This window comes from Schistocerca serialis, chromosome 1 (genome assembly GCF_023864345.2).
Source record: "Schistocerca serialis cubense isolate TAMUIC-IGC-003099 chromosome 1, iqSchSeri2.2, whole genome shotgun sequence".
In the NCBI taxonomy this organism is placed as follows: domain Eukaryota; kingdom Metazoa; phylum Arthropoda; class Insecta; order Orthoptera; family Acrididae; genus Schistocerca; species Schistocerca serialis.
The window spans coordinates 834,751,263-834,776,744 of record NC_064638.1 but is presented as its reverse complement, the minus strand read 5'-3'; the positions used below and the strand labels follow the sequence as shown (position 1 = coordinate 834,776,744).

Sequence of the window (25,482 nt, the reverse complement as noted above, 5' to 3'; positions counted from 1 at the left end):
AGGTACTGCTAACTGTAAGAAGAAAAAGTCATAAATGTCTAGAGCATACTCAGATGATCCCTTAAAGCTAATCGTTTACTGATGGAGTCTTTCCGGTACTGATTAGGTGTGGCCTTGTACAATTACAGTTCTGGATATGGAGATATTTGCACCAGATCTGAGTAGCCAGATAATACGTAACGCTGGAGAGCTGTAATATTATTCCGTCCTCAACGTTTCAGCATTCAGAGCACCATTACTTACATATTTTTACTAACCTGAAGCTACAACGGTCAGTATAATCTGTCACTGATTCATATTTTGCTATCTGTATTATTTGCTTTTACTCCAAATATCTCCTGTAGGAGTCTACCTAGGTTACTTGTAGAGTAGATTCTGATTCTTTGTTGTTTAAAATTTGCCTCAAATATTCTGCAAACCAGCCATTTGATTGAACTATAGCTTTTCCTCTACCTGAATTTGGGGCTGTTAATTCTATAGTTCTTTATCTTCGTACAGTTACATCTGATGTAATTTGGAATGTGACCATTGAATGACAAGGAAGTGACTGATTTGTTTGCTAACGTAATCACCCGTATAAGTAAGAATTAGTCTTTTATAGATTAGCTGACCCAGTGAAAAAGTCTTTCGAGGAATCGGAAAGCTTCTAATGTCCAAGTACTTATCAATTACGTTTGCATCTACTTCTACATCTACATGGATGCTCTGCCAATCACAGTTAAGTGCCTGGCTGAGGGTTCATCGAACCACCTTTACGATAATTCTTCATTATTTCACTCTCGAACAGCGAGCGGAAAATAACGAACACCTATATCTCTCCGTGCGAGCTCGGAGTACCCTTATTTTATTACAATGATCGTTTCTCCCTATGTACATCGACGTCAACAAAATATTTCGCATTCTGAGGAGAAAGTTGGTGATTGATATTTCGTGAGAAGATCCCGCCGCAACGAAAAACGCCTTTTTTCTAATGATGTCCACTCCAAATCCTGTATCACGTCTGTGACACTCTGACCCCTATTTCTGGATAGTAGGAAACGTGCTGCACTTTTTTGTATTTTCTCGATTTACTCCATTAACCCTATGTAGTAAGGATCCCACACGGTACAGCAACACTAAATAAGAGGACGGACAAGTATAGTGTAGCCAGTGTCTCTAGAAAATCTGTTGCGTCTTCTAAGTGTCCTGCCAATAAGTCACAGTCTTTGGCTCGCCTTCCTCATAACATTTTCAATGTGTTCTTTCCACTTTAAGTTGTTTGTAATTATAATTCCTAGGTATTTAGTTAAAGTGGCGGCCTTGAGATTTGATTGATTTATAGTGTAACCTAAATTAAATGGATTCCTTTTAGCACTCATGTGGATGACCTCACACTTTTCATTATTTAGGGTCAATTTTCCAGTTTTCCCACCATATATATCTTTTCTAACTCGTTTTGCAATTTGTTTTCATCTTCTGATAACTTTACTACACGATAAGCGAAAGCACCATCTGCGAACAACCTAAGACTGTTGCTCAGATTGTCTCCTAAACCGTTTATATAGATGTGGAACAGCTGAGGACCTCTAACACTATTTCGGGAACGCCAGAAATCACTTCCATTTTATTCGATACCTTTCTGACAATAACTACGAACTGTGATCTCTCTGATAGGAAATCAAGAATACATTCGCATAACTGAGACGATATTCCATGAACACGCAATTTGATTGCAAGCCACTTTTGAGGTACAGTCGCAAAAGCTTTCTGGAAGTCTAGAAATACGGAATCAATTGGAAATTGCTTGACGATATTTCGTGTGAGTAAAGAAGCAGTTGTATTTTACAAGAACGATGTTTTCTAAGTCAGTGTTGACTGTGTGTCAATAGACCGTTCTCTTCGAGGTAATTCATAATGTTCTATCACAACTTATGTCCCAAACTCCTGCTGCGTTTCAACATTGATGATATGTACCTGTAATTTAGAGCTTATTCCTATTGCCTTTCTTGAATATTGGTGTGACCTGTGCAACTTTTCGATCTTTGGGTAATGATCTTTCGTCGAGCGACCAGTTTTATATGATTTTTAAGTACGGAGCTGTTGCATCAGCATACTCTGAAAGGAGCCTAATTAGTATACAGTCTGGACAGGAAGACTTGTTCTTATTAAGTGATTTAAGTTGCTTCACTACTCCAAGGATATTTACTTCTACGTTACTCATGTTGGCAGCTCTTCTCGATTCGAATTATGGAATATTTACCTCGTCTTCTTTGGTTAAGGAATTTCGGAAGGCTGTGTTTAGAAACACTGCTTTAGCAGCACTATCATCGATAGTATTTCCATTGCTATTGTGCAGAGAAAGTATTGGTTGTGTTTTGTTGCTAGCATACTTTACTAGAATCTCTTTGGATCTTCTGCCACGTTTCGAGACAAAGTTTCACTGTGAAGCTATCAGAAGAATCTGAAGCCGGCGCTAAACTTCGAGCTTCTGTAAAAGATCGCTAATCTTGAGAATTTTGTATTCGTTTAAATTTTTCTTGAAAATGAGTTGTTACAGTGCGGAATAATGATTTGTTCTAGTCTACCAGAGGGAGCATCAGACCTGTTGATCACGTATGCTGAACAGGGACATGTCCTTAGTACCTGCCTGGCGGCTTTCGATGCGAAGGCCCCCCAGTTATCCCAGAGAATCGATGTTTAAGTTTTGTGCCTAAGTCCTAGACTCGTAAGGCTAGTCAGAGTTCGACCAAGCGAGTGAAGCGCAGTGGCTCAAGTTCATGTCTACTATGCTGGCGGAACTGGTTCAGACGCTATCCGTGCAATTTTTCTTTCAGTTTCCATCGTATAGATTATCATTAAATAGTACCAGAATAGCCCAGACTCTTAGTTCACTGCCCTGATTTGTATAATTTTTTTAAAATGTTACGTGGTGGAGACGACCAACTGCTGTTGGCACTGTGACAAACAAGAATCTCCATTAATTCCTGAAAAAAGACGGGGGAATGCAGCTGAAACTTTCCAATCAGGGATGAAAAACGCATATTAACAAACACGAGGTTGGTACTGGGCTGTGGCAGTGTCTACTCCATTGGTCAGCCTCCTTACACCAAGCACGGTGGTAAGGCGACTCAGTTCGACTGGTTGATCAAAACTTTGGAGCGAAAGCAGTCGTCTTTCTCCCACTGGCAGTGTGGTATCACCGTGTCTCACTCTTTGATGTTCGTGCAGAAAAGGCAAAATTGTCACAATAAATTATTCTCTGGGGACGGTAGTGGTGGCACAGCATCCTCTGTCCTCAGTTAGGCCAGGTGACAGCTCTGATCCCAAAGGCACGAAGTAGACTAATGTCTTACTTTCGCGAAAACTGCCTGTCTCCTGGGCGTCCTCTGTTCTTCTGATGAGGTTCACCGACTGCCTTCTGCCTACAAAGAGGACCCAAAGACGACACTGGAAGTCCACCTTCCCAGCGCGAAAGTTGCAAAGCTTTGCTCCTAGTAAATGTACCCAGTACACTCCAGATAAAATTAACCACAAAACAGTCACAGGAATGAAACAACATTACATAGCAATATGCGACATTAATCTCTGTCAGGAAATCAGGTACACATCAAGTTAGCAATTAAGTTTACAGGTTTTACTGGCAGATGGCCCTCCTGCAGGTTAAATGTCAGCTATGGCAGCTGGGAAACTAAAATTAAAACTGCTGCCGAATCATAACACAAAATAAATTTCTTGAAAATGAGAAAAAGGAGCAAGAAGATATGCTGCGAAAGTGTACATTGGCATATCCACATCCCAGATATTTATTTAAATATTACCTAGCTTTTTCTAAAATGTCAAGAGAGTAAGAATTAAAGGCTCGTAGTGCACGTTTATTAATGAACTGTCCTCCAGATCCCAGATACAACCAGAATTCAACCATAGTTCAGTTAAATTCTAAAAACTTCAGGATTGTAATCATTTTCGTGCAAGCATGATGATGTAGAAAATGATCTGTTTTTCGCACCGGGAGTGTTAATGCAGTGTGATGTGCATTGTTGCAGGTTACGGCAGCAACTCGCTGAGCAGCATGTCCAAGTCGTCCCTGGACCCGCACTCACATCTCAGGCAGCCCGGTAAGTTATGTCTGATAAGTAGATTAGTAATTAAACGAGTGTACACAACACTATTTAGTCAAATACGCCGCTGAGCCAAAACATTATGACCAAATGCTAAACAGCGTTTCGGTCCACCTTCGGAACGCAATACAGCAACGATTCTACGTGGCACAGATTTCTCATGGTCTTGAAAGCCTTCAGCAGGCTCCAGATGTCTACGTACAGGTGGCGCAGTACTCGTAAATTGCAGGCCGGTGTTTTGGGGAAGCGATGCTGGCCCCTGGCAGCGTCCCAGATACGTCCATCGGATTCAAATCAGGAAAATTTGTTGGTTAAGCCATCAAAATTGAGAATGCGCTAGGTGACGATCAGTTTGGCTTTAGGAAAAGTAAAGGGACGAGAGAGGCAATTCTGACGTTACGGCTAATAATGGAAGCAAGGCTAAAGAAAAATCAAGACACTTTCATAGGATTTGCCGGCCTGGAAAAAGCGTTCGACGATATAGAATGGTGCAAGCTGTTCGAGATTCTGAAAAAAGTAGGGGTAAGCTATAGGGAGAGACGGGTCATATACAATATGTACAACAACCAAGAGGGAATAATAAGAGTGGACGATCAAGAACGAAGTGCTCGTATTAAGAAGGGTGTAAGACAAGGCTGTAGCCTCTCGCCCCTACTCTTCAATCTGTACATCGAGGAAGCAATGATGGAATTAAAAGAAAGGTTTAGGAGTGGAATTAAAATACAAGGTGAAAGGATATCAATGATACGATTCGCTGATGACATTGCTATCCTGAGTGAAAGTGAAGAAGAATTAAATGATATGCTGAATGGAATGAACAGTCTAACGAGCACACAGTATGGTTTGAGAGTAAATCGGAGAAAGACGAAGGTAATGAGAAGTAGTAGAAATGAGAACAGCGAGAAACTTAACATCAGGATTGATGGTCACGAAGTGAAAGAAGTTAAGGAATTCTGCTACCTAGGCAGTAAAATAACCAATGACGGACGTAGCAAGGAGGACATCAAAAGCAGACTCGCTATGGCAAAAAATGCATTTCTGGCCAATAGAAGTCTACTAATATCAAATACCGGCCTTAATTTGAGGAAGAAATTTCTGAGGGTGTACGTCTGGAGTACAGCATTGTATGGTAGTGAAACATGGACTGTGGGAAAACCGGAACAGAAGAGAATCGAAGCATTTGAGATGTGGTGCTATAGACGAATGTTGAAAATTAGGTGGACTGATAAGGTAAGGAATGAGGAGGTTCTACGCAGAATCGGAGAGGAAAGGATTATGTGGAAAACACTGATAAGGAGACGGGACAGGATGATAGGACATCTGCTAAGACATGAGGGAACGACTTCCATAGTAGTAGAGGGAGCTGTAGAGGGCAAAAACTGTAGAGGAAGACAGAGATTGGAATACGTCAAGCAAATAATTGAAGACGTAGGTTATAAGTGCTACTCTGAGATGAAGAGGTTAGCACAGGAAAGGAATTCGTGGCGGGCCGCATCAAACCAGTCAGTAGACTGATGACCAAAAAAAAAAAAAAAGCCATCAACGAGAGTTCCTTATCGCGTACCTCCAAACCACTAGCCTTATCGTACCGACAGTTTCCCTCCTTGCAGTTGCCATCGCCGTCGGGGAAATCACCAAGCAGAGATTCAGGTGACCCGCAATAATGTACACGTAGTCAGCACCTCTCATATGCCTTCGTTAACTAATACTGGTCCCAAGACCGACCAGGTGAATCTTCCCTATCGCATGATACTACCCCTATCAGCCTACGTCCTAGCAGCAATGCGTATTCGAGCAGCCATTTGCGGAATAAATGCATATCCGGACACAAGCATAGATCTGGTGTAACAAGAAATGTGATTCAGGCTACTCATTTACACTGAACCGCAGTCCATTCTCGATGATAACGTGTCTATAATCGTAAGCGACGACGTCTTTGTGTCAACATACACTAAATGATCAAAAGTATCCGGACACCTGCCTGAAAATGACTTACAAGTTCGGGGCGCCATCCATTGGTAATGCTGGAATTCAACATGGTTTTGGCTCATGACAGCCTTGATGACAGCTTCCACTCTCGCAGGCATACGGTCAGTTCGGTGCTGGAAGGTTTCTTGGGGAATATCAGCCAATTCTTCACGGAGTGCTGCACTGAGGACAGGTATCGACGTCGGTGGTGATGCCTGACACGACGTCAGCGATCCAAAAATTCCCAAAGGTGTTCTATAGGATGCAGGCCAGGACTCTGTCCAGGCCAGTCCATTACAGGGATGTTATTGTAGTGTAACCACTCCGCCACCGGCCGTGCATTATGAACAGGTGCTTTGTCGTGTTGAAAGATGCAATCGCCATCCTCAAATTCCTCTTCAACAGTGGGAAGCAGGAAAGTGCTTAAAATATCTATGTAGGCCTGCGCTGTGATAGTGCCACGCAAAACAACATCGAGTGAAAATCTCCTTCATGATGAACGCGACTACACCGTAACACCACCGCCTCAGAATTTGTCACTACACACGCTGGCAGATGACGTTCACCGGGCATTCGCCATACCCACATCCTGCCATCGGATCGCCACATTGTGTACCGTGATTCGTCACTCCACACAACGTTTTTCCACTTTTCAATCGTCCAATGTTTTCGCTCCTTACCCTAAGCGAGGCATCGTTTGGCATTTATCGGCGAGATGTGTGGCTTATGAGCAGCTGCTCGACCATGAAATCCAAGTTTTCTCACCTCCTGCCTAACTGTCATAGTACTTGGACAGGAACCTTATGCAGTTTGGAATTCCTGTGTGATGGTCTGGATAGATGTCTGCCTATTACATATTACGACCCTCTTCAACTGTCGGCGGTCTCCGTCAGTCAACAGACGAGGTCGGCCTGTACGCTTTTGTGCTGTACGTGCCCCTTCCCGTTTCCACTTCACTATTCTAGGGATGTTTAGGGGTGTGGAAATATCGCGTACAGACATATGACACAAGTGACACGCAGTCACCTGGTTCGAAGTCCGTGAGTTCCGCGGGGCGCCCCATTCTGCTCTCTCACGATGTCTATTGACGTCGCTGATATGGAGTACCTGGCTGTAGGTGGCAGCACAATGCACCTAATTTGATACACGAATGTTTTTTGGGGGTGTCCGGATGCTTTTATCACATAGTGTACGAGATCGTGGACGTTCTCTGCATATCCAACAACGTGCGTTGAACGGTGTGCTGCCTGCGCCAGCATTTACTTCGTCGTCAAATCTGCCAAAATCATCACCTACCCTGCTTTACAGAGGTGACAAACCTTCGTCTTTCATGTACTGAGATGATACGTTGACTTCCAGCTCTTTGTTGCCTATTCGTGGTTTTACCATCATTAACCACTTTCCGTAATAAATGCTCAGACAACAGCGCACGAACAGCTGGCAAACTTAGGCGTTTCGGGGTGCTCCTTCCTAGGCGCAGGGACAATAAGATGTCAAAGTCGCTTATGGCCGAGTAGATACCCATTCGCGAGCCGCATTGCCACTATAACGATTCCTCGTTCGTCCCCGCTCAGCTTATATACGAGGGTTATACAATAAGACAGAAAAGAAGCATATGTGGTAAATAGAACGCCTAATTCGTGATACTGAAACTTTTTTAAGCGTTAGTTGCCAACCTTGGGAAGAGTTTTACTTACTTGTTAAATTAATGTTTACGCAAATTTAACGCCTTAAGTCTTACTTAGGATGGCGTGTAAGCTAAAGAAAGTACATTTGAAGAACAGCGTTCTGTGACCTGACTTTTACTTTCGGAAAGTGTATAATCGTCACAAATATTCTCTTATATCAACAAATAATACAGCAGTACTTGCATGAACCGTGCGAGTGGCCACAAAAGAATAGCCGACGAGCACCTCACCGGGCGTCTAGTAAGGGTATCGACCTCGGCCCTGCAAACTCGTATTGATTAACTTATCCAAGAAGGCCGACGACTCACAGTTGGAGAAGTTGCTGAAAACTACCGTGGAAATACTAGTGCTTGCAGGACTTCATAGATGAGTGCAAAATGTCTCTGGTTATCCTATGATCCGATACCACTGAAATGCGTTTTGCACGACACATAAACTAGTGATGGAGGTCTTAGGTATTACAACTGTCTACCATAGAGTACTTGGTGCACACATTTGCCAGTAAGCAGATATGCAGGACGGCCTGTTTCGCTTGATTCTTTGTTTAGGAATCTAGAACGGCACCCACGAAATAAAAAGACTACACTTTTCTGTACATGTCGTAATTTTCCTTAGCTTATTTTCATGATCTCTACGTCAGACAACTTTGCGAATACTGATTCTCTTAATTTACCCGGGAGCATTATGTGAAAACAATATCACATTGTCTCCAAATATATCCATTTAACTTGCCTGAGCATCACTGTTATATTTTTGTACGTTCTGGGTCGATGTGTTAAATTCTAACAGTATGTCTCTGATGTTATTTCTCTGACTTCCTTCGACATCTTCTCTCAGCTTAACATAACAAAGATCGCAAACATTGCAACACTAGTATGTTGCAAGGGATCTTCTTAACAGACGAACGTTACCATCAACCCAACAAATCTAAGACATCCATTCACCTACGCTACCAATGATTTCACATGTTCGTGCCAACTGGTACTATTACTCCTAGGTATTTATACACTGTGGTAGACTTTATAACTTTACCAATAACATTGTAATCGATAAAATCGAGTTATTTTTCTTGCTTACGTACATTTTCTTTTAATTACCCATATTAAAATACGGTTACCATTCGGCTTATGAAATGGAAATATTCTTTAAGTAGCTCCAAACTTTCTTACACTGATTTTTCTGCAGATAAGAGCATCGTCAGAGAAGAACCTGAGATGGCTGATGATTTAATATGGTAAATCATTTAGGTATATTGAGAACACCATCAGTCCTGTTGTATTTTCTTGGGCACAGTGTAGCTTTTGTTTCTGCTGAAGATTTGCTGTCTACTGTAACACATTGCGTTCCGTCAACTAAAAATTCTCTGAGCCAAAAAGTTTGAGAAGATACTTCTTATGTATTCCAAATGGTTCAAATGGCTCTAAGCACTACGGGACTTAACATCTGGGGTCATGAGTCCCCTAGACGTAGAACTAATAAAACCCAAGTAACCTAAGAACATCACACACATCCATACCCGAGGCAGGATTCGAACCTGCAACCGTAGCAGCCGCGTGCTTCCGGACTAAAGCGCCTATAACCTCTCGGCCACAGCGGCCGGCTCTTATGTATTCCAAATACGATGTACACGCTACTCAAAAAGAAGGAACAGAGTTCAAACGTTCATTGCTTCCAAACTACAGTAGAAAAGAACACAATTCCAATGGTCCTGGAAGCAGAAAAGTTCAAATTTTTATGCATTAAATGTGAGCACCATGTTAGACGACAAATATCAAGAAGGTGGCTCGTTTCCTATCACACACTTGTCGAATTCATAGCTTCAACAATGTGATGTCGCAGAGTTTCAAGAGCGTCAGGCGGAGAGGGAACAAAGACGCGATCTTTTACGTAACCCCACAGATAAAAGCCACAAGGTGTGAGGTCTGGGACCTGGGACGCCACCGGCGATGAAGTTCATCTTCTGTTCCTCCTCTTCCAGCCCAATGTCCTCGAATGGTGCCATTCAGGTAACGTCGGACGTGCTTAGAGAAATTAAGTTCATATGGTGTGGGTTCCTCAGTTGACGTCGTCTTCTTACTTTCGTCTTGCACTTGATACAACATCAGTGCATGTGGTACTGTAGGCAACATGCTAACATCTGCCAAAAGTTCTGTTGTTCTGCACTAATGGGAAGAGAGGAATTCAGGAAAAGCTACCTGTTTGCGAACCAGCTGTGCTGAACGCGTGGGGCAGGGAAGCCGGCTGTGTTTCGCCAGACCACTCTCTGGGGTACTGTGGCGAGGGGAGTGTCACTCTGCCTATAGTCTGCAGACTCGAAAGTGGACTTTTTTTCTTTAGCAACTGGGAGTCAACCGGTGTTCAGCCAGCCAAAGAGAAGCCAGGAAACTTTGCTTGGTAAAAATCATGATGCTTAAGAATGTAGTGGCAGAATATTTCAGGATAGATAACATTATTTCCAGTCATGTGAAAGCATAGAGAGCTTAAAGTCACATGTTTGGATTTTGACTAGCATTCTTGCGGGGTAGGAACTTGACGCCTGCGTGAGAAGTTAGAGGGGTGAATTTGACGCGGAACTGCTTCAGGTGGGAGAGCTTTCGACTGAATCCTCTGTGGTGACTATGCTGGTGCGAGTTAAATATTATTGCCAGTTCTTTTGACTGGGAGCTGGCTCTTTTGTCTACCTTGCGACTGGTTGTGGCGGTGGAAAGGATGAAATGCTATGAAATCGGGTGACGAGCCATGAAGAGTGATTTAAGTGGATTCCATAGTAAGAACTCGTAGAGCACAGTCCTGTTTGTAGGGAGCAGTCGCTCATCTCAGAAGTCGGGAAGTTTTTAATGCACAGTAACTTTCCATGATCTGAGATAGAAGTCTTCCACCCGGCACTGGACTTCGACCATCAGAGACGATGACTTGCGGAGGCATACTTGAGTAGCAGTTTATCTACATACGTTACTCGCAAAGGAATCGAAGGCTCGTCATGCAACCGCATACCATCGTCTGCAGCCTCAGTCATCGAGCCAGCTATGGTGAAACGGAGTGCAATGCGAAGTACTGAGTCAGCAACGAGCAGCAGAACATTTAGATTTCAGGTTAAGCAGTGTCGGGGTTATATTAAAAATAATATGTATTTGTGTGGATCACAGATCTTAGGCTTGTAGTTAATGATCTTTTGGACTTTTCCACTTGAATTGTTTGAGTCGAGAAATCACTCATTTCAGTAGTAAAAGTAGAGTCATTACGTGTCGTTGAGTCATGAGGGATAATTGAATTCGTTTTGCTAACCACAATCACTATGATCTCCCCTCCACAGCTTTCAGAAAAATATAGGCCATGTGTTTATTTGTTGTTAACGTTGTGTCGTTTCTTGCGTTAGAAAATTCAATGTATTTTTTTTTCCTTTCAAGCGTGTTTGTTGCTCGTAGCGATCTTGTTTTCTTATAAACAAATTATAGGTCATGTGTTTATTTGTTGCTAACGTTGCGTCATTTCTTGCGTTAGAAAATTCAGTGTATTTTTTCCTTTCAAGCGTGTTTGTTACTCGTAGCAACATGTTTTCTTGTCTTTTTATAAACAAATTAATATTGTTGGATGACTGGTTATCATTTAGTAGTAGATTGGTTTTTGTTTTGCATGTTGATATTCCGGTTGGTATGAGTTTATTTATCGATAGTATTTTTTCTATTCTTTGGAGTTTGCATATTGCCATTTTTCATTTTGGGACAGTGATTGGAGCTGTGGACGCTGGAAAATGGAGTGCCAAGTGGAGAAAGCGCAACATTTCCTTGATATTCTTCTTGTTGAGTTCAGTAGAGAGATGACAGCAGCGGATGCAGCCAGAAACATCTGTGCCGTGTATGGGGACAATGTTAACGGATAGAGAGCACGGCAGGAAAATGGTTTTATAGTTTTAAGGAGGATCGTTTTGATGTTAGAGTCTCTGCAAGTTCAGGAAGAACTTCGTGGTTTGACAAAGATCGTTTGAATGCATTAATCCCCAATGATCCATGGCATTGTACTCGAGAACAGGAAAATGTGACGAACTGTGATCTTTCCACCATCCTCCGACATTTGCAAGCAATGGGAAAGGCTCAAAAAATGGGTGTAATTGGGTGTATTTGTACAACATGCTCTAAGTCAAAATCACAAAAATCAGCTGGTGGTCGTGTGTGCATCTGTTCTTGCTTGTCATCAGTTGGTTCGTGAACAACACCGACCATCCTATCATGTATCGTTACTGGTGACGACGAATGGCATCTTCACGGTAACGTAAGGGAAAGAAAGGCATGCTTGCGCCCAAAGAAAGACTTGCGTGTATTTGCAGAGAATAATGATTTGCATCTGGTGGAACAGCGACGGTGTGGTGTACTACAGAATACTCCCCCGAGGTGGAACCATCACCGCTGACATTTATCGTCAACAACTGAGGCGTCTTCCAGACGAATTCCAACATCAACGACCAGGAAGACTACGTGAAGTGTGCTACTTCACGGTAGCTCCCGCCCACATTCTGCAAGACTGACAAAAAATCTCTATGCAGGCGTTGGGGTTGGGAAGTCATTCCGCACCCACGTTATCAGATTTTCTTCTTTTCCGCTCTCTATCGAACAATCTCTAAGGAAGTTCCTTTCGGATAACAATGCGCTCTGAATATGGCTCACCGAGTTCTTCACCTCAAAACCACGCGACTTCTACAGTCGCCGAACCGAAAAGTTACCTCAGCGTTGATAAGGTGTCGTAAATAGTGAAGTTATTGATGATTAAAGTCTCTGTTATGTAAATGTGTCGTGTTTGGTTCAACTGGCTCTGAGCACTATGGGACTTAACATGTGAGGTCATCAGTCCCCTAGAACGTAGAACTACTTAAACCTAACTAACCTGAGGACATCACACACATCCATGCCCGAGGCAGGATTCGAACCTGCGACCATAGTGGTCGCGCGGATCCAGACTGAAGCGCCTAGAACCGCTCGGCCACACCAATCTGTCGTGTTTATTAAATTTATTGAGTAATGCTGCGAACTTGTGCACCAAATCAATAGATAAGGTGTCCACCTTAATTGTTGCGACAATCGCCATAATTATTCAGAGTATGCCAAGCAGGGATTTAGTAGCGTTTCCTCGCGCGTGCTAGTGTTGTAACGACTACGTTTTTGGGCGCTCCCTGCAACGCTAGGTCTAGAGTGTCAGGTAACAACACCAACTTTGCTTCGTCAGCCCATTGGGGTATGAGCAATATCCTCTTCAGTGTATTTCATAATGGGGGAAAAGTTTTGTCTTATTCGGAATGAAAAGCTGGGATAGTTTGTAAGTTCGACTATTGATTTGATATTGAACTATGACTGTGTATTGACTGAATCGATACGTGAGGGAGCAACTTGCTGACGCCCGACCGTGGGGTGAGGCTGGGCCAGTGGCCGGTGGCAGGGAGACTGCAGATGGTCTCCCCAGTGCCACGGCGTGCGCGGCGGGGCGCTCGCTGTATTGCTCCTAATTGGAGGAGGGGCGTCTATTTAGCTCCGGCGGGCGGTCATTATAGAAAATTACTTAACAGCACGATTACGTTGCAATTTTCGCAGCATAAAGAAAGTTTGTCCGAAAGAGCGGATTTCTGGTACCTCCGGCTTCCGTACAGTGACTCAGCGTGCGCTCTGGGCCCTGCTGTGCCGTCAGAGGGGGGAGTGTCAGGGCTCTGGTAAGAACTCAAGTGAAATCTTGCAGTTCCGGTGCAGGTTATTTCTCGGAGAAAAAAGTCTTTCAACTTCCAGTCCCCAGCATTTATGCTGAGTCCGCAACAAAATCAAGGATATTAATGTGTTATAGCTTGTAAATGAATAGAGTTAGTCAAAGCCCCTGGCTTTCTTGCAGAAAGAAAATTTAATATTCAATATCGCAGCTTATATTGTATTCTTAGAGGTTTTAATGGATCTAAGGTGAACGGAATTTTTAGATCGCTGCAATTAAACTACAAGCACGCACAAGATACTTTCCGCCTTCAGTCGATCGTTTGAACAGCTCTCCATAATTATTGGTTAGGTAGCTAGACAGTGCCAAAACATCATACAAAACAAACAGTGATAAACCTCTGGACAAGCGTTCATGACAGACATAACTCCTGCATCAATACCACAATGCTAATTTACGTGTTTCTTGATTGTCACAGCATAGCACATCTGGTTCCTTCATTTTTCCCTGTCTGTTTGTTGCGACCTTGCTACGGACATTCAAAAGGCCGTAACAGAAGTAACACAGATTTCTTTCTCTTCTCCGCATTCGTAGATTAATGAAAACATTGCGATTACAGAGGCCGGTACAGCAGTAAGTGTTTAATTTTGTAAACAGTTGAGGCCATCGCTGAGGCAGTTACAGTTGATGTACCGAAAAATTAATAACTGTAGACTGACAATAAGAAATACAAAATGTTGACCAGCTCGGGCTCATGCCAGCGAAAAATAATAGAAATTAAAATAACTTTTCATTCGTATGATATATCACAATGTAGTCTCAGGAAGGTGTTTGTATATCAAAATACATACCCTGATCAGATTTAAAATATGTCTGCCTCATACCGAGCGGCCTTAAAAAATTGATAAAGCACTAATGACTTCTAAAATATTAATGTGCATTTCATCAAAAGATGCAGAGAAAACATTTTAAATAAACTTGACAGACTGGCGTTAAATATAAATGCACAATGTTACAATGGTGTGCACGGTGGTATGACGTCACACCTCATGAGCCGCTGTATGCTGCTGGCTCGGGCGTAGAAGCTTCCTCAGCAGGTCTTACGGTGCGAGAAAACTCCCCATCGGTCGATGTGGAGAAGCCTATCCTTGCTTCCCTATAGTCTCATCTTCACTCTAACTCGATTTGCCTCTGCAGTTCGGTGTTCTTGACCTCAGAACTGAAGAGATAGGCCCGTCACAATCTGATCTCACCGCAGATGTTTCTTCGTGACTTCTCTGGTAATGACGGAGGTCACCAAATTATCGATGTACGGTGTCCCTAAAGAAGGATTAATAGATACACATACGATATGTTGCTGAGAAACGGCACATATATTATGCTGAAGGAAGCGTTTCGGTATTTTGTCTTCAACTTTTTAATCAAAGAATATTGGGAAAGTCTACTGAACAGCTAAAGCAAATCAAAGAAATAGGCCAAGGTAATTACTCCAGAAGTAAATTTGTTTCATTTTGGTAATAAAGCTTCTGCCTGTCTCTTTGGAACAATTTACGAGCATAGAAGAGTTCCTCATAACAAAGAAACACTTTGTGAGCTGATCAGTCATTACGAAAGACTATCTTATCTCCCAGTATGTATTTGTCTCATTTCACCGTTATCTCAAATGAATGTTCGCCTACGTTTCTTCTCTTTCGCTCAGTTGCTCATACGGGCTTATAAACAAGTATTTCTGTTCAGTATTGATATTTCTCACAGTTTGAAGCGCTTCTAAAATTTTGCAATCATCCCCCCACACTCACTCTGGTCGTGATAGACGAGCACAAGATTACAATTTACCACTTTACATAAATTCTTTAATATTCACTTTCCGCAACATAACCTCACGTTATGAAAAGCAGTTAGAAAAGCTTACCAACAACGTTTGTACTAAAAGCTTTCCATAACAGATCATGCTGCACACATATTGCATTTCTTCCTGCTGCTAAAAGTAAACTACTAAGAGAGTAGCACAAAAAAGGCGCTATCGACTCAAAGGTACTTCAACACTCTTAAAAAACACTTCAGGCATGTATCCCTACTGGCGACAGTCCCTTGTTATGTTCCAGCTTTCACATGTTTCAGTAACTGTTACCTGCCTCTCTCAGTAAGAGTCGTAACTCAATAAAAATATACAAGCCCCATTTAGTGAGGCCCTGATTCATAGTCATTTTGCTTAAAAATGAGTTCTTTGTAAGAGCAAGTGAAATTATCAGTCACAATTATAACAAGAATTTTTGTCTTTTTCCTTACGGGCTGTACTTGAACGAAATCAGAACACGAATCAAGAACTTTCTTATATATTACGAAAGGGTTAGATAGAGAACTGTTTCATAAAAGTAGAATGAAGGATTGATGGCATTCTGATGACGTTGATGCCATGAGACCCAGTGTCAACTTAGCCACATTAGGCTAGGAAAGGTAATCGGTTGCGGCCTGTTTTATGAGACTGTCCCGTACATAACCTGAAGTTCGAATATAACAAACTTGAGACTAAGAAGCTTATGTCCACGAATCAGGATGGTTTTAGAAAACATCGCTCGTACGAAATTCTCCTTGCCCTTTTCTCACATGATATACTCAGAACTATGGGTGAAGGGCACAGGTAGAGTTCATATTTCTAGATTTCCGGAAAGCATTTGACTCGTCCGCCATTGTAGGCTGTTAACGAAGGTTCAAAAAATGGCTCTGAGCACTATGGGACTTAACAGCTGTGGTCATCAGTCCCCTAGAACTTAGAACTACTTAAACCTAACTAACCTAAAGACATCACACACATCCATGCCCGAGCCAGGATTCGAACCTGCGACCGTAGCAGTCGCGCGGTTCCGGACTGCGCGCCTAGAACAGCGAGACCACCGTGTTAACGAAGGTACGAGCATATGGAATAAGTTCACAGATATGTGAGTTGCTCGAAGACTTCTTAAGTAACAGAACCCAGTTTGTTGTCTTCGAGGGCTAGTGTTCATCAGAGATAAGGGTATCATCAGGATTGACCCAGGGAAGTGCGATAGTATCGCTGTTGTTCTCTGTATACATAAATGATTTGGCCGACAGGGTGGACCGCAAGCTGCGGATGTTGGCTGACGATGCCGTGGTGTACGGTAAGGTGTCGAAGCTGAGTGACTGTAGGAAGAGACAGGACGACTTAGACAAAACTTCCCGTTCTAGCTATAAATGTAAAGAAATGTTACTCAACGCGGATGAGTAGGAAGAACAAACCTGTAATGTTCGGATACGGTGTTACTAGTGCCCTGCTCGACACAATCAAGTCGTTTAAATATCCTGGGTTAACGCTGCAGAGCGATATGAGCTGGAACGAGCAGGTGAAAACTGTGTTAGGGAAGGAAAATGGTCGACTTCGGTTTATTGGGAGAATTTTAGGAAAGAGTGGTTCACTTGTAAAGGAGACCGCATTTAGGGCTCTGCTGCGAACTATTCTTCAGTACTGCTCGAGCGTTTGGGATCTGTACCAGGTCGGATTGAAGAAAGACATCGAAGCAATTTAGAGGCGGGCTGTTAGATTTTTACCGGTAGGTTCGAACAACACGTGTTACAGCGTTGCCACGGAAACTCAAATGGGAATCCCTGGAGGGAAGGCGACGTTATTTTCGAAAAATCACTATTGAGAAAATTTAGAGAACCGGAATTTGAAGCTGATTTTCACGATTCTGCTGGCGCCAACATACATCGCACGTAAGGATCACGAAGATAAGATACGAAAAATTAGGGCTCATATGGGGGCGTACAGACAGTCTTTTCTCCCTCACTCTATTTGCAAGTGGAACAGGAGGGGAATGACAAGTAATGGTACAGGGTACCCTCGGCCACGCACCATACGGTGGCTTGCAGAGTATCTATGTAGATGTGGAAGTGATTTGGGTAAATTACTTAAAACTTAAATCAGGATGACCCGTTGGGAGTTTGAACATTTAACACGAGTCCATGATCAATTTGCTACGTCATTCTGTTTAAAGGTACAGCGACAGAGAAATCGACCTTCCTATTATGTTTCCTGTCTTTGTGGTCGGTTATCCTACTTCAGAAGCATAATTTGTTCGTTATTTTCGGATCATCGTTGTGGGAGATTTCGAGCAGTATTCTCGAGAACGAGATCGTAAAGAACGCAGTTAGCTGCTACGTAATCAGCATATAATTTACCTATCCTTGAATTGGAAACCTTCGCCTGCAACATTTCTAACAGTCTCTTGAGCTGAAGTGGCAGATTTTATAAATTTATCCTATTCCTGAAATCCACTGTAAATTCTTTCTTATTCTGGTTTCTGCTACGGCTCTAGCAATATCATCGTCGACGAGACGTTACAGTCTAATAATCATTTATTTATCGTAACAGATCAAACAGGATCAGCAGCGCTATTAAATGGTTCGCTAACGATGGAGATGTGTACAGGAAAGTATCGTCGTTGGACGACCGTAAGGAATTGCGAAAGATTCGGACAACATTTCGAGTTGGTGTTATGAATGGCAGCTATCCTTAAATGACATATGACAATGCATGGAAGAAAGAGAACTACATAGCATCCGTTCACAAGATTAATGATGAACATCTTGAGCACGTCACATCACATAATACTCGAGTTATTTTACATAAGTCTCTCTTTTACCGACGGAACTACCTTAATATCAAAAACTGGATATCAGGCCGTAACAACATCATCCAGAAAATTGTTGATAGTAATTGGGGGGGCTCAGACCCAGGTGGTCCGTACGTCCGCTATGTCATTCTGTTTCTTGGTTGATAAACATCGGTGCCTAATTTGTAAATATGTAGAATCCTATGTATATGCTTCCTACACGAGTTAATAAAATACTTAGTGCGATATGGAATGGGACGATAATATAAAGTCAGTATTAGAGAAGGTGGACGTAAGACTTACTGGAATAATTGTGTCCCACGTCCGTGATGTAATCCAGGACAGAAAGAAGGTCAGCGTCGGTCGTAATAATCATCTGTATTTTATTACAGGTCTAGATCTCAGCTAAGAGCGCAGCTATCATCCCTGCCTTATAGGCAGTCATGTATAGACTCAGCATAATCAAACAACTGATGCTCGTGCACGCCAAAGTTACAGTGTAATATGTGTTGCTATGACAGTGCTGACTCTGCATGACTACATATGACGCACTTACGATAGCTGCGCTACTAGTTGAAATCTCGCTGAGATTTGTAACGAAATACAGATGATATTACGACCGATTCTAATCTTCTTTCTGTCCCGTACTTGTATGTCTTGGAAGGCTTCTGGAAAAGTGCGGTTCATGCTAAAGAACGTTACCTGCAAGACGCTAGTGCGAGCAATACTAGAGAGTTGTTTCGGTGTTTGGAATCCGTAACAAGTAGGCATGACGAAAGACACCGAACGAAATTTAGAGACTTGCTGTTAGAACTGTGGAAAGTCAGTACAACCTATAACAAAATGTAACGGAATTGTTCGGGGAACTTAAATGGTAATCCTTCGAAGAACGATGACGTAGTTCTCGTAAAATAGTGTATCTGAAGGTGACTGTACGAGCACTACGCTACAGCCAATGCATATCTCGAGTAGGGATCATGAGAATGAGATAAACGAAATTAGGGCGGGTACAGAGGCATATAGAGAGTGTTTCTTCCCTCGCTTAAAACTCGGATGGAATACGAAAGAAGATGTACCCTCCGCCATGCACTGTGCAGTGGATTGCGGAATATTTATGTTGTTGTAGATTTATAAAATTGCTGCCTGAGGGAAAATTGTCTGAGTACGTAACGATCGGACTACAAAATATTCGGGAAATCATGTAAGTTTCACGGTAAGTGAGCGCCGACACACAGGGATTTAGCCTCCTCCTGTTGATGGATGTTAATTTTGGATGCTTATCCAGACACGGAGGATGGCTTGTCTCATGACTTGATAGAAGAAGAAGTAGCAGAAGTCGACAGGGAAGAGATAGGGAATCCAGTATTACAATTTGGGAGAGGTTCGGCCGACTTAAGATCAAATAAAGAGAGAAGCGGTAGAGGAAATTTCATCGGAATTTCTAAAACATTGGAGGAAGTGGTAACAAAACTATTATTCACGTTTGTCTGTATAATGTATGAGACTGGCGATATAACATCGGACTTTCTGATAAAGTCCACACAATTTCTAAGACAGCAAGAGCCGACAAATGGAAGAAATGTCGGACACTGAGCTTAACGGCCCATATATCTAAGTCGCTGACAAGATTGATGTACAGAAGAACGGAAAAGAAAACTGAGGATCAGTTAGATGACGATGAATTTGGCTTTAAGAAAGGCAAAGGAACCAGGTAGGCGGTTGTGATGTTGCGCTTGATAATGGAAGCGGGGCTACAGAAGAATCACGACACGCTGACAGGATTCGTCGGCCTAGAAATAGCGTTCGACAATGTAAAATGGTGCAAGATGTTCGAAATCCCGAGAAAAACTGGAGTACGTTACAGAGAACACTGGGTAATATAGAATATGTACAATGACCGAGAGGGAACAATAAGACTGGAAGACCAAGAACGAAGTGCTCGGTGTAAAAGTCTGTAAGACAGGGATGTCGTCTTTCACCCCCACTGTTCAATCTACACTCCTGGAAATGGAAAAAAGAACACATTGACACCGGTGTGTCAGACTCACCATACTTGCTCCGGACACTGCGAGAGGGCTGTACAAGCAATGATCACACGCACGGCACAGCGGACACACCAGGAACCGCGGTGTTGGCCGTCGAATGGCGCTAGCTGCGCAGCATTTGTGCACCGCCGCCGTCAGTGTCAGCCAGTTTGCCGTGGCATACGGAGCTCCATCGCAGTCTTTAACACTGGTAGCATGCCGCGACAGCGTGGACGTGAACCGTATGTGCAGTTGACGGACTTTGAGCGAGGGCGTATAGTGGGCATGCGGGAGGCCGGGTGGACATACCGCCGAATTGCTCAACACGTGGGGCGTGAGGTCTCCACAGTACATCGATGTTGTCGCCAGTGGTCGGCGGAAGGTGCACGTGCCAGTCGACCTGGGACCGGACCGCAGCGACGCACGGATGCACGCCAAGACCGTAGGATCCTACGCAGTGCCGTAGGGGACCGCACCGCCACTTCCCAGCAAATTAGGGACACTGTTGCTCCTGGGGTATCGGCGAGGACCATTCGCAACCGTCTCCATTCAGCTGGGCTACGGTCCCGCACACCGTTAGGCCGTCTTCCGCTCACGCCCCAACATCGTGCAGCCCGCCTCCAGTGGTGTCGCGACAGGCGTGAATGGAGGGACGAATGGAGACGTGTCGTCTTCAGCGATGAGAGTCGCTTCTGCCTTGGTGCCAATGATGGTCGTATGCGTGTTTGGCGCCGTGCAGGTGAGCGCCACAATCAGGACTGCATACGACCGAGGCACACAGGGCCAACACCCGGCATCATGGTGTGGGGAGCGATCTCCTACACTGGCCGTACACCACTGGTGATCGTCGAGGGGACACTGAATAGTGCACGATACATCCAAACCGTCATCGAACCCATCGTTCTACCATTCCTAGACCGGCAAGGGAACTTGCTGTTCCAACAGGACAATGCACGTCCGCATGTATCCCGTGCCATCCAACGTGCTCTAGAAGGTGTAAGTCAACTACCCTGGCCAGCAAGATCTCCGGATCTGTCCCCCATTGAGCATGTTTGGGACTGGATGAAGCGTCGTCTCACGCGGTCTGCACGTCCAGCACGAACGCTGGTCCAACTGAGGCGCCAGGTGGAAATGGCATGGCAAGCCGTTCCACAGGACTACATCCAGCATCTCTACGATCGTCTCCATGGGAGAATAGCAGCCCTGCATTGCTGCGAGAGGTGGATATACACTGTACTAGTGTCGACATTGTGCATGCTCTGTTGCCTGTGTCTATGTGCCTGTGGTTCTGTCAGTGTGATCATGTGATGTATCTGACCCCAGGAATGTGTCAATAAAGTTTCCCCTTCCTGGGACAATGAATTCACGGTGTTCTTATTTCAGTTTCCAGGAGTGTATAAATCGAAAAAGCAATGACGGAAATAAAAGAAAGATTCAGAAGTAGGAATAACATTCAAAGCGCAAGGATATCAACGATAAGATTCGTTGATGACATTGCTATCTCAGTGATGGTGAAGAAGAAGTACATCGTCTGCTGAATGGAATGAACAGTCTAATGTGTACAGAACGTAGATTGATAGTAAATCGCAGAAGGACGCAAGTAATGAGATGTAGCAGAAATGAGAACAGTGAGAAACTTAACATCAGGATTGGTGATCAAGAAGCAGGTGAAGTTACGGAATTCTGCTACCTAGGCAGCAAAATAATCCATGCTGGACAGAGCAAGGAAGACATAAAAGTCAAAGTAGCATTGGGAAAAAAGCACATTCCTGGGTAAGAAAACTCTAGTAGTATCAAATACAGATCTTAATTTGATGCAGAAACTTGTAAGAATGTACCTTTGGAACAAAGAATTATATGGTTGTGAAACATTCACTGTGTGAAAACTGGAACAGATGAGACTCGATTTTTTGAGATGTGCTGTTACAGAAGAATGCCGACAATTAGATAAGGAATATATGGAAAACGCTGACAGGAAGAGGGGACCAGATAGTAGGACATCTGTTAAGATATCAGGAAATAGGTTGCTCGTTACTAGATGGAGCTGTAGAGGGTAAAAACTTCAGAGGAAGACAGAGATTGGAGTGCATATAGGAATAATTGAGGACGTATGGTGCAAGTACTACTCGAAGATGAGAGTGTTGGCACAGGAGAGGAATACGTGGCGGTCCGCGATAAACCAGTCAAAAGACTGATGACTGAAAAAAGTAATATACAAATCCAATCTCTGGACTTTTGAACTAAAACTTCTTGCGTAGCTCAGTCAGTTGAAAATGTCTTTTCATTAACATGTCAGTGTATCAGCCGTGACGGTAAGCTGACCCGCGCATCGGAGGGTCCCTGATCCCACGGTTAGCCCGTATTGCCGCCGGGACAGCACATTGAGAGAGGAGTCAGTGCATTAGGACCCCGCCGGGGGCAGCAAATCTCGTGTCGCGGCGCTGATGACTTGTCGTCGCCGGCCGAGCACAATTACGAGGGCCGGCCCCGTGTTTGCTCTGGCTCCCCTTCCAGGAGCCGCCGGCAGGGGCGCGCCCTGGCCAAAGAGTACCTCCCGATGTCCAGACGGCTCCGCCAGTGTTGTGGCGCAGAGGTGAGCAGATATCACCAGCTCGAGCATCCTACTGCTCACCAACTCAACGGTCCTCGTCTCTGTAGTGGCTTGTGTACAACGTTTGTTGTCTGTGACCAAGTGTGCCAGTTTAGTGGCAACAGCTCGATCTCCGTCTTCTCCCACATTTTTTTCTAGCTTGTCGTTTTCTTTCTGCTCTGCTTCTGTTTAGTAGGACTTGGCACTAACCACAGACTCGTCCTCCACCAAATCCACTATTCACTTCATCTAGCCATTGAGTGCTGACGATTGTTATTTGACGTTGCAGGTCACGTTTTATCAACATCAAACATCTTCCCTTACTTGTACCGGACTCGTGACGCAGTTCGCTTTCCTCTAAAGTCTACTACTGAGGATGGTCGATGGGGTAAGAGGTGCGGAGCGGGGGAAGAGAACAAAGTCTTAGTAAATGTTATGTCGATGATACATGACCAGTAAATTAACAGGGGGACCATCAGACGTGTTAATCACGGATTTCGATGGGTCTTAGCTTTGATGTTAATTTAGGTTAAGTAGTGTGTAAGCTTAGGGACTGATGACGTTAGCAGTTAAGGCCCATAAGATTTCACACACACACATGCCCATGTGCTCTTTTTTTCAATTTCATCTTGCAGAATATTATTAAATAGCATATTGAAACGTCCGTTTAGAAAACTTTAAAAATGACGGTGCTGGAAGACCTCTTACGTTATTTGATTTTCAAACAGCTGAGCAAAACTGAACTTATTCTGGTCATCGCTAAACTGACACACAATACTTTTAGCGCAACGCAATCTGACTTTCAATAATCCCTACAAAAGAATTGCCCTGACTAACAATAACCTACACCTTTCATGAATCACTTACTTCACAAAAATCTTCGTTACTCGAACAACTGCAATACAGCGGGCGCCAATACTGCAAGCTAAATAAAAGAATAACTACTGAAGGCACTAACTACTAAAAGGCATAGTTCGCAAATGAAAGATTTTGATAGAGAACAAACAATGTATCAGTTCATGATAACCAGTCTTACAAATTTCCTCTTTCAGATGTACATACGTCCCGATCGTCTGCTCTCAAAATTCTGCCATCTCTCTCCCATCCACCACTGCTGGCGGCTCACCTCCAGCTGAGCAACGCTACGCCCTGTTCCCATCCAACTGCACAACACTACAATAGCGAATGTTCCAACAATGCCAACCAGCCACAGACTGCACACAGCACAGCCAGTAACATTCATACAGAGCGCTACGTGGCGCTACCAACATAAAAACCTAAACAGCCTACTTACATTATGTCATGGAAAACTACTCAAAAATTGTCACTTTCGTCGTTGTAATTTTGTTAATAAGTCAACCATCTCAGCAAACATTTTTCAAATGTTTATTCCGCTTGTGGTTCGCAGCTACAATTCAAAATATCTGTAAAGCGACCGCTTTATTGGTGGGGAAGGATGACTGATCAGGAACTTTACTATAAGATCTTTGTAGATGAAAGAAAAACCTGCACGTGGACCGTAATAATTATCTCGCCGAAACGTACTCCACTTTGACAACCTTGTGATGTTTATTTTTACAGGCAGGTTAAAATTTTCAAGGAATTCAAAATGCTCCCAACTTCCTAGAGAGTAGTAGAGAAATCGTTTCGAGTGAAGATTCCATAAAAATACGTTCTTTAATTCTGCATAAGTTTAGTCCACTTGCTTTCACAGGAATGTTCAAACACTCGTGGTTCGCGTCGATTTTGATCGAAGGAAGAAAAATCTTCTTGAATTTCAACGAAGTGTGTTTTTCGGCGTCGTTTCCGAAAGGTTTTAGCAAGGCAGTAGCTTTCATTAAATGCGTGTTTTGGTTACCTCTACGACAGATACCAGCCGGAATTCTGTTCTAGCACTGCAAGTGATGAAAGCGATAACGGCTAAGACGATTTTGTAATGTACACACATTTTAAGAAAGTATGCTGTAATGATTGAATTATTAATGAAATTACAACGATGAAAATGACTATTTTGCAATAATATTGCATGACTATACTACTTAATGATTGTCTGTACAATGAACTTGAAAGAAAAATGAAAACCGCCAGGACTTGAACCTCAGCCGCTGCGCTACTCACAGCAGAAACACAACTAACGTCATAGGTACAGCTAAAACTTGAACACCGATTTTCTTAGAAAACAGGCGCCGTCTCTTGAGAATCCGCTAGCCAGGTACTCAAGATAAGTCTCTGCACAAAATCCGTGAATAACAGGTCTGATGGTACCCTTGTAAACCCAAATGTAGCTTGATGAATTTCTTTTCTGCTGGGGCTCGTAGATGAGTAGCTAATCCTTCCCAGCATATAGGTCACTCGAAAAGCTTCAGTTTAAGCGAGGAAGACAGTGCAGCAATAAAACAGTAATTCCATATTCGTGGGAGAATTGTTTATTTATTTTCTGGGGAACCAGATTTAACTCTTCCTTTGCTTCACAGATGATTTAAGTCGATTATCATAGTGCAGTCCTCCGCAGTGTGCCACCCTTCCGCCTCCTTTATTAAATTCCTTGGCACATTACATCAAGCTGATAAAAAGTTTCGTAGCCAACAAGAATGTTCCTCAGGAAACAACATGTCACATTCTAAAATCGTTTTACTACTTTAGACATACTGATGACGCGAAATTCTACGTTTCGTATGGGCAAGATTAACTGCAAGCAGATTACAGTCCCAATTAGAATCTCGAATATTTGTACCTTTGCTTTGCAGCCCCTAACCTCTCACGTGTACTATTTTGAAAGCAGACTCCTCGTTCTCCTTG

General features: G+C 43.3%; 1 protein-coding gene across 1 annotated transcript in view; it reads left to right on the top strand.

Moving 5' to 3' along the window:
• Nucleotides 1-25,482, top strand: part of LOC126458351 (transcriptional regulator ERG homolog) — a 293,460-nt gene that overhangs the window by 113,911 nt on the left and 154,067 nt on the right. Inside the window, exon 3 of the mRNA XM_050095320.1 lies at nt 4,023-4,094. Within this exon, the coding sequence (XP_049951277.1) occupies nt 4,023-4,094 (72 nt within the window). The remainder of the gene's footprint in view (nt 1-4,022; nt 4,095-25,482) is intronic.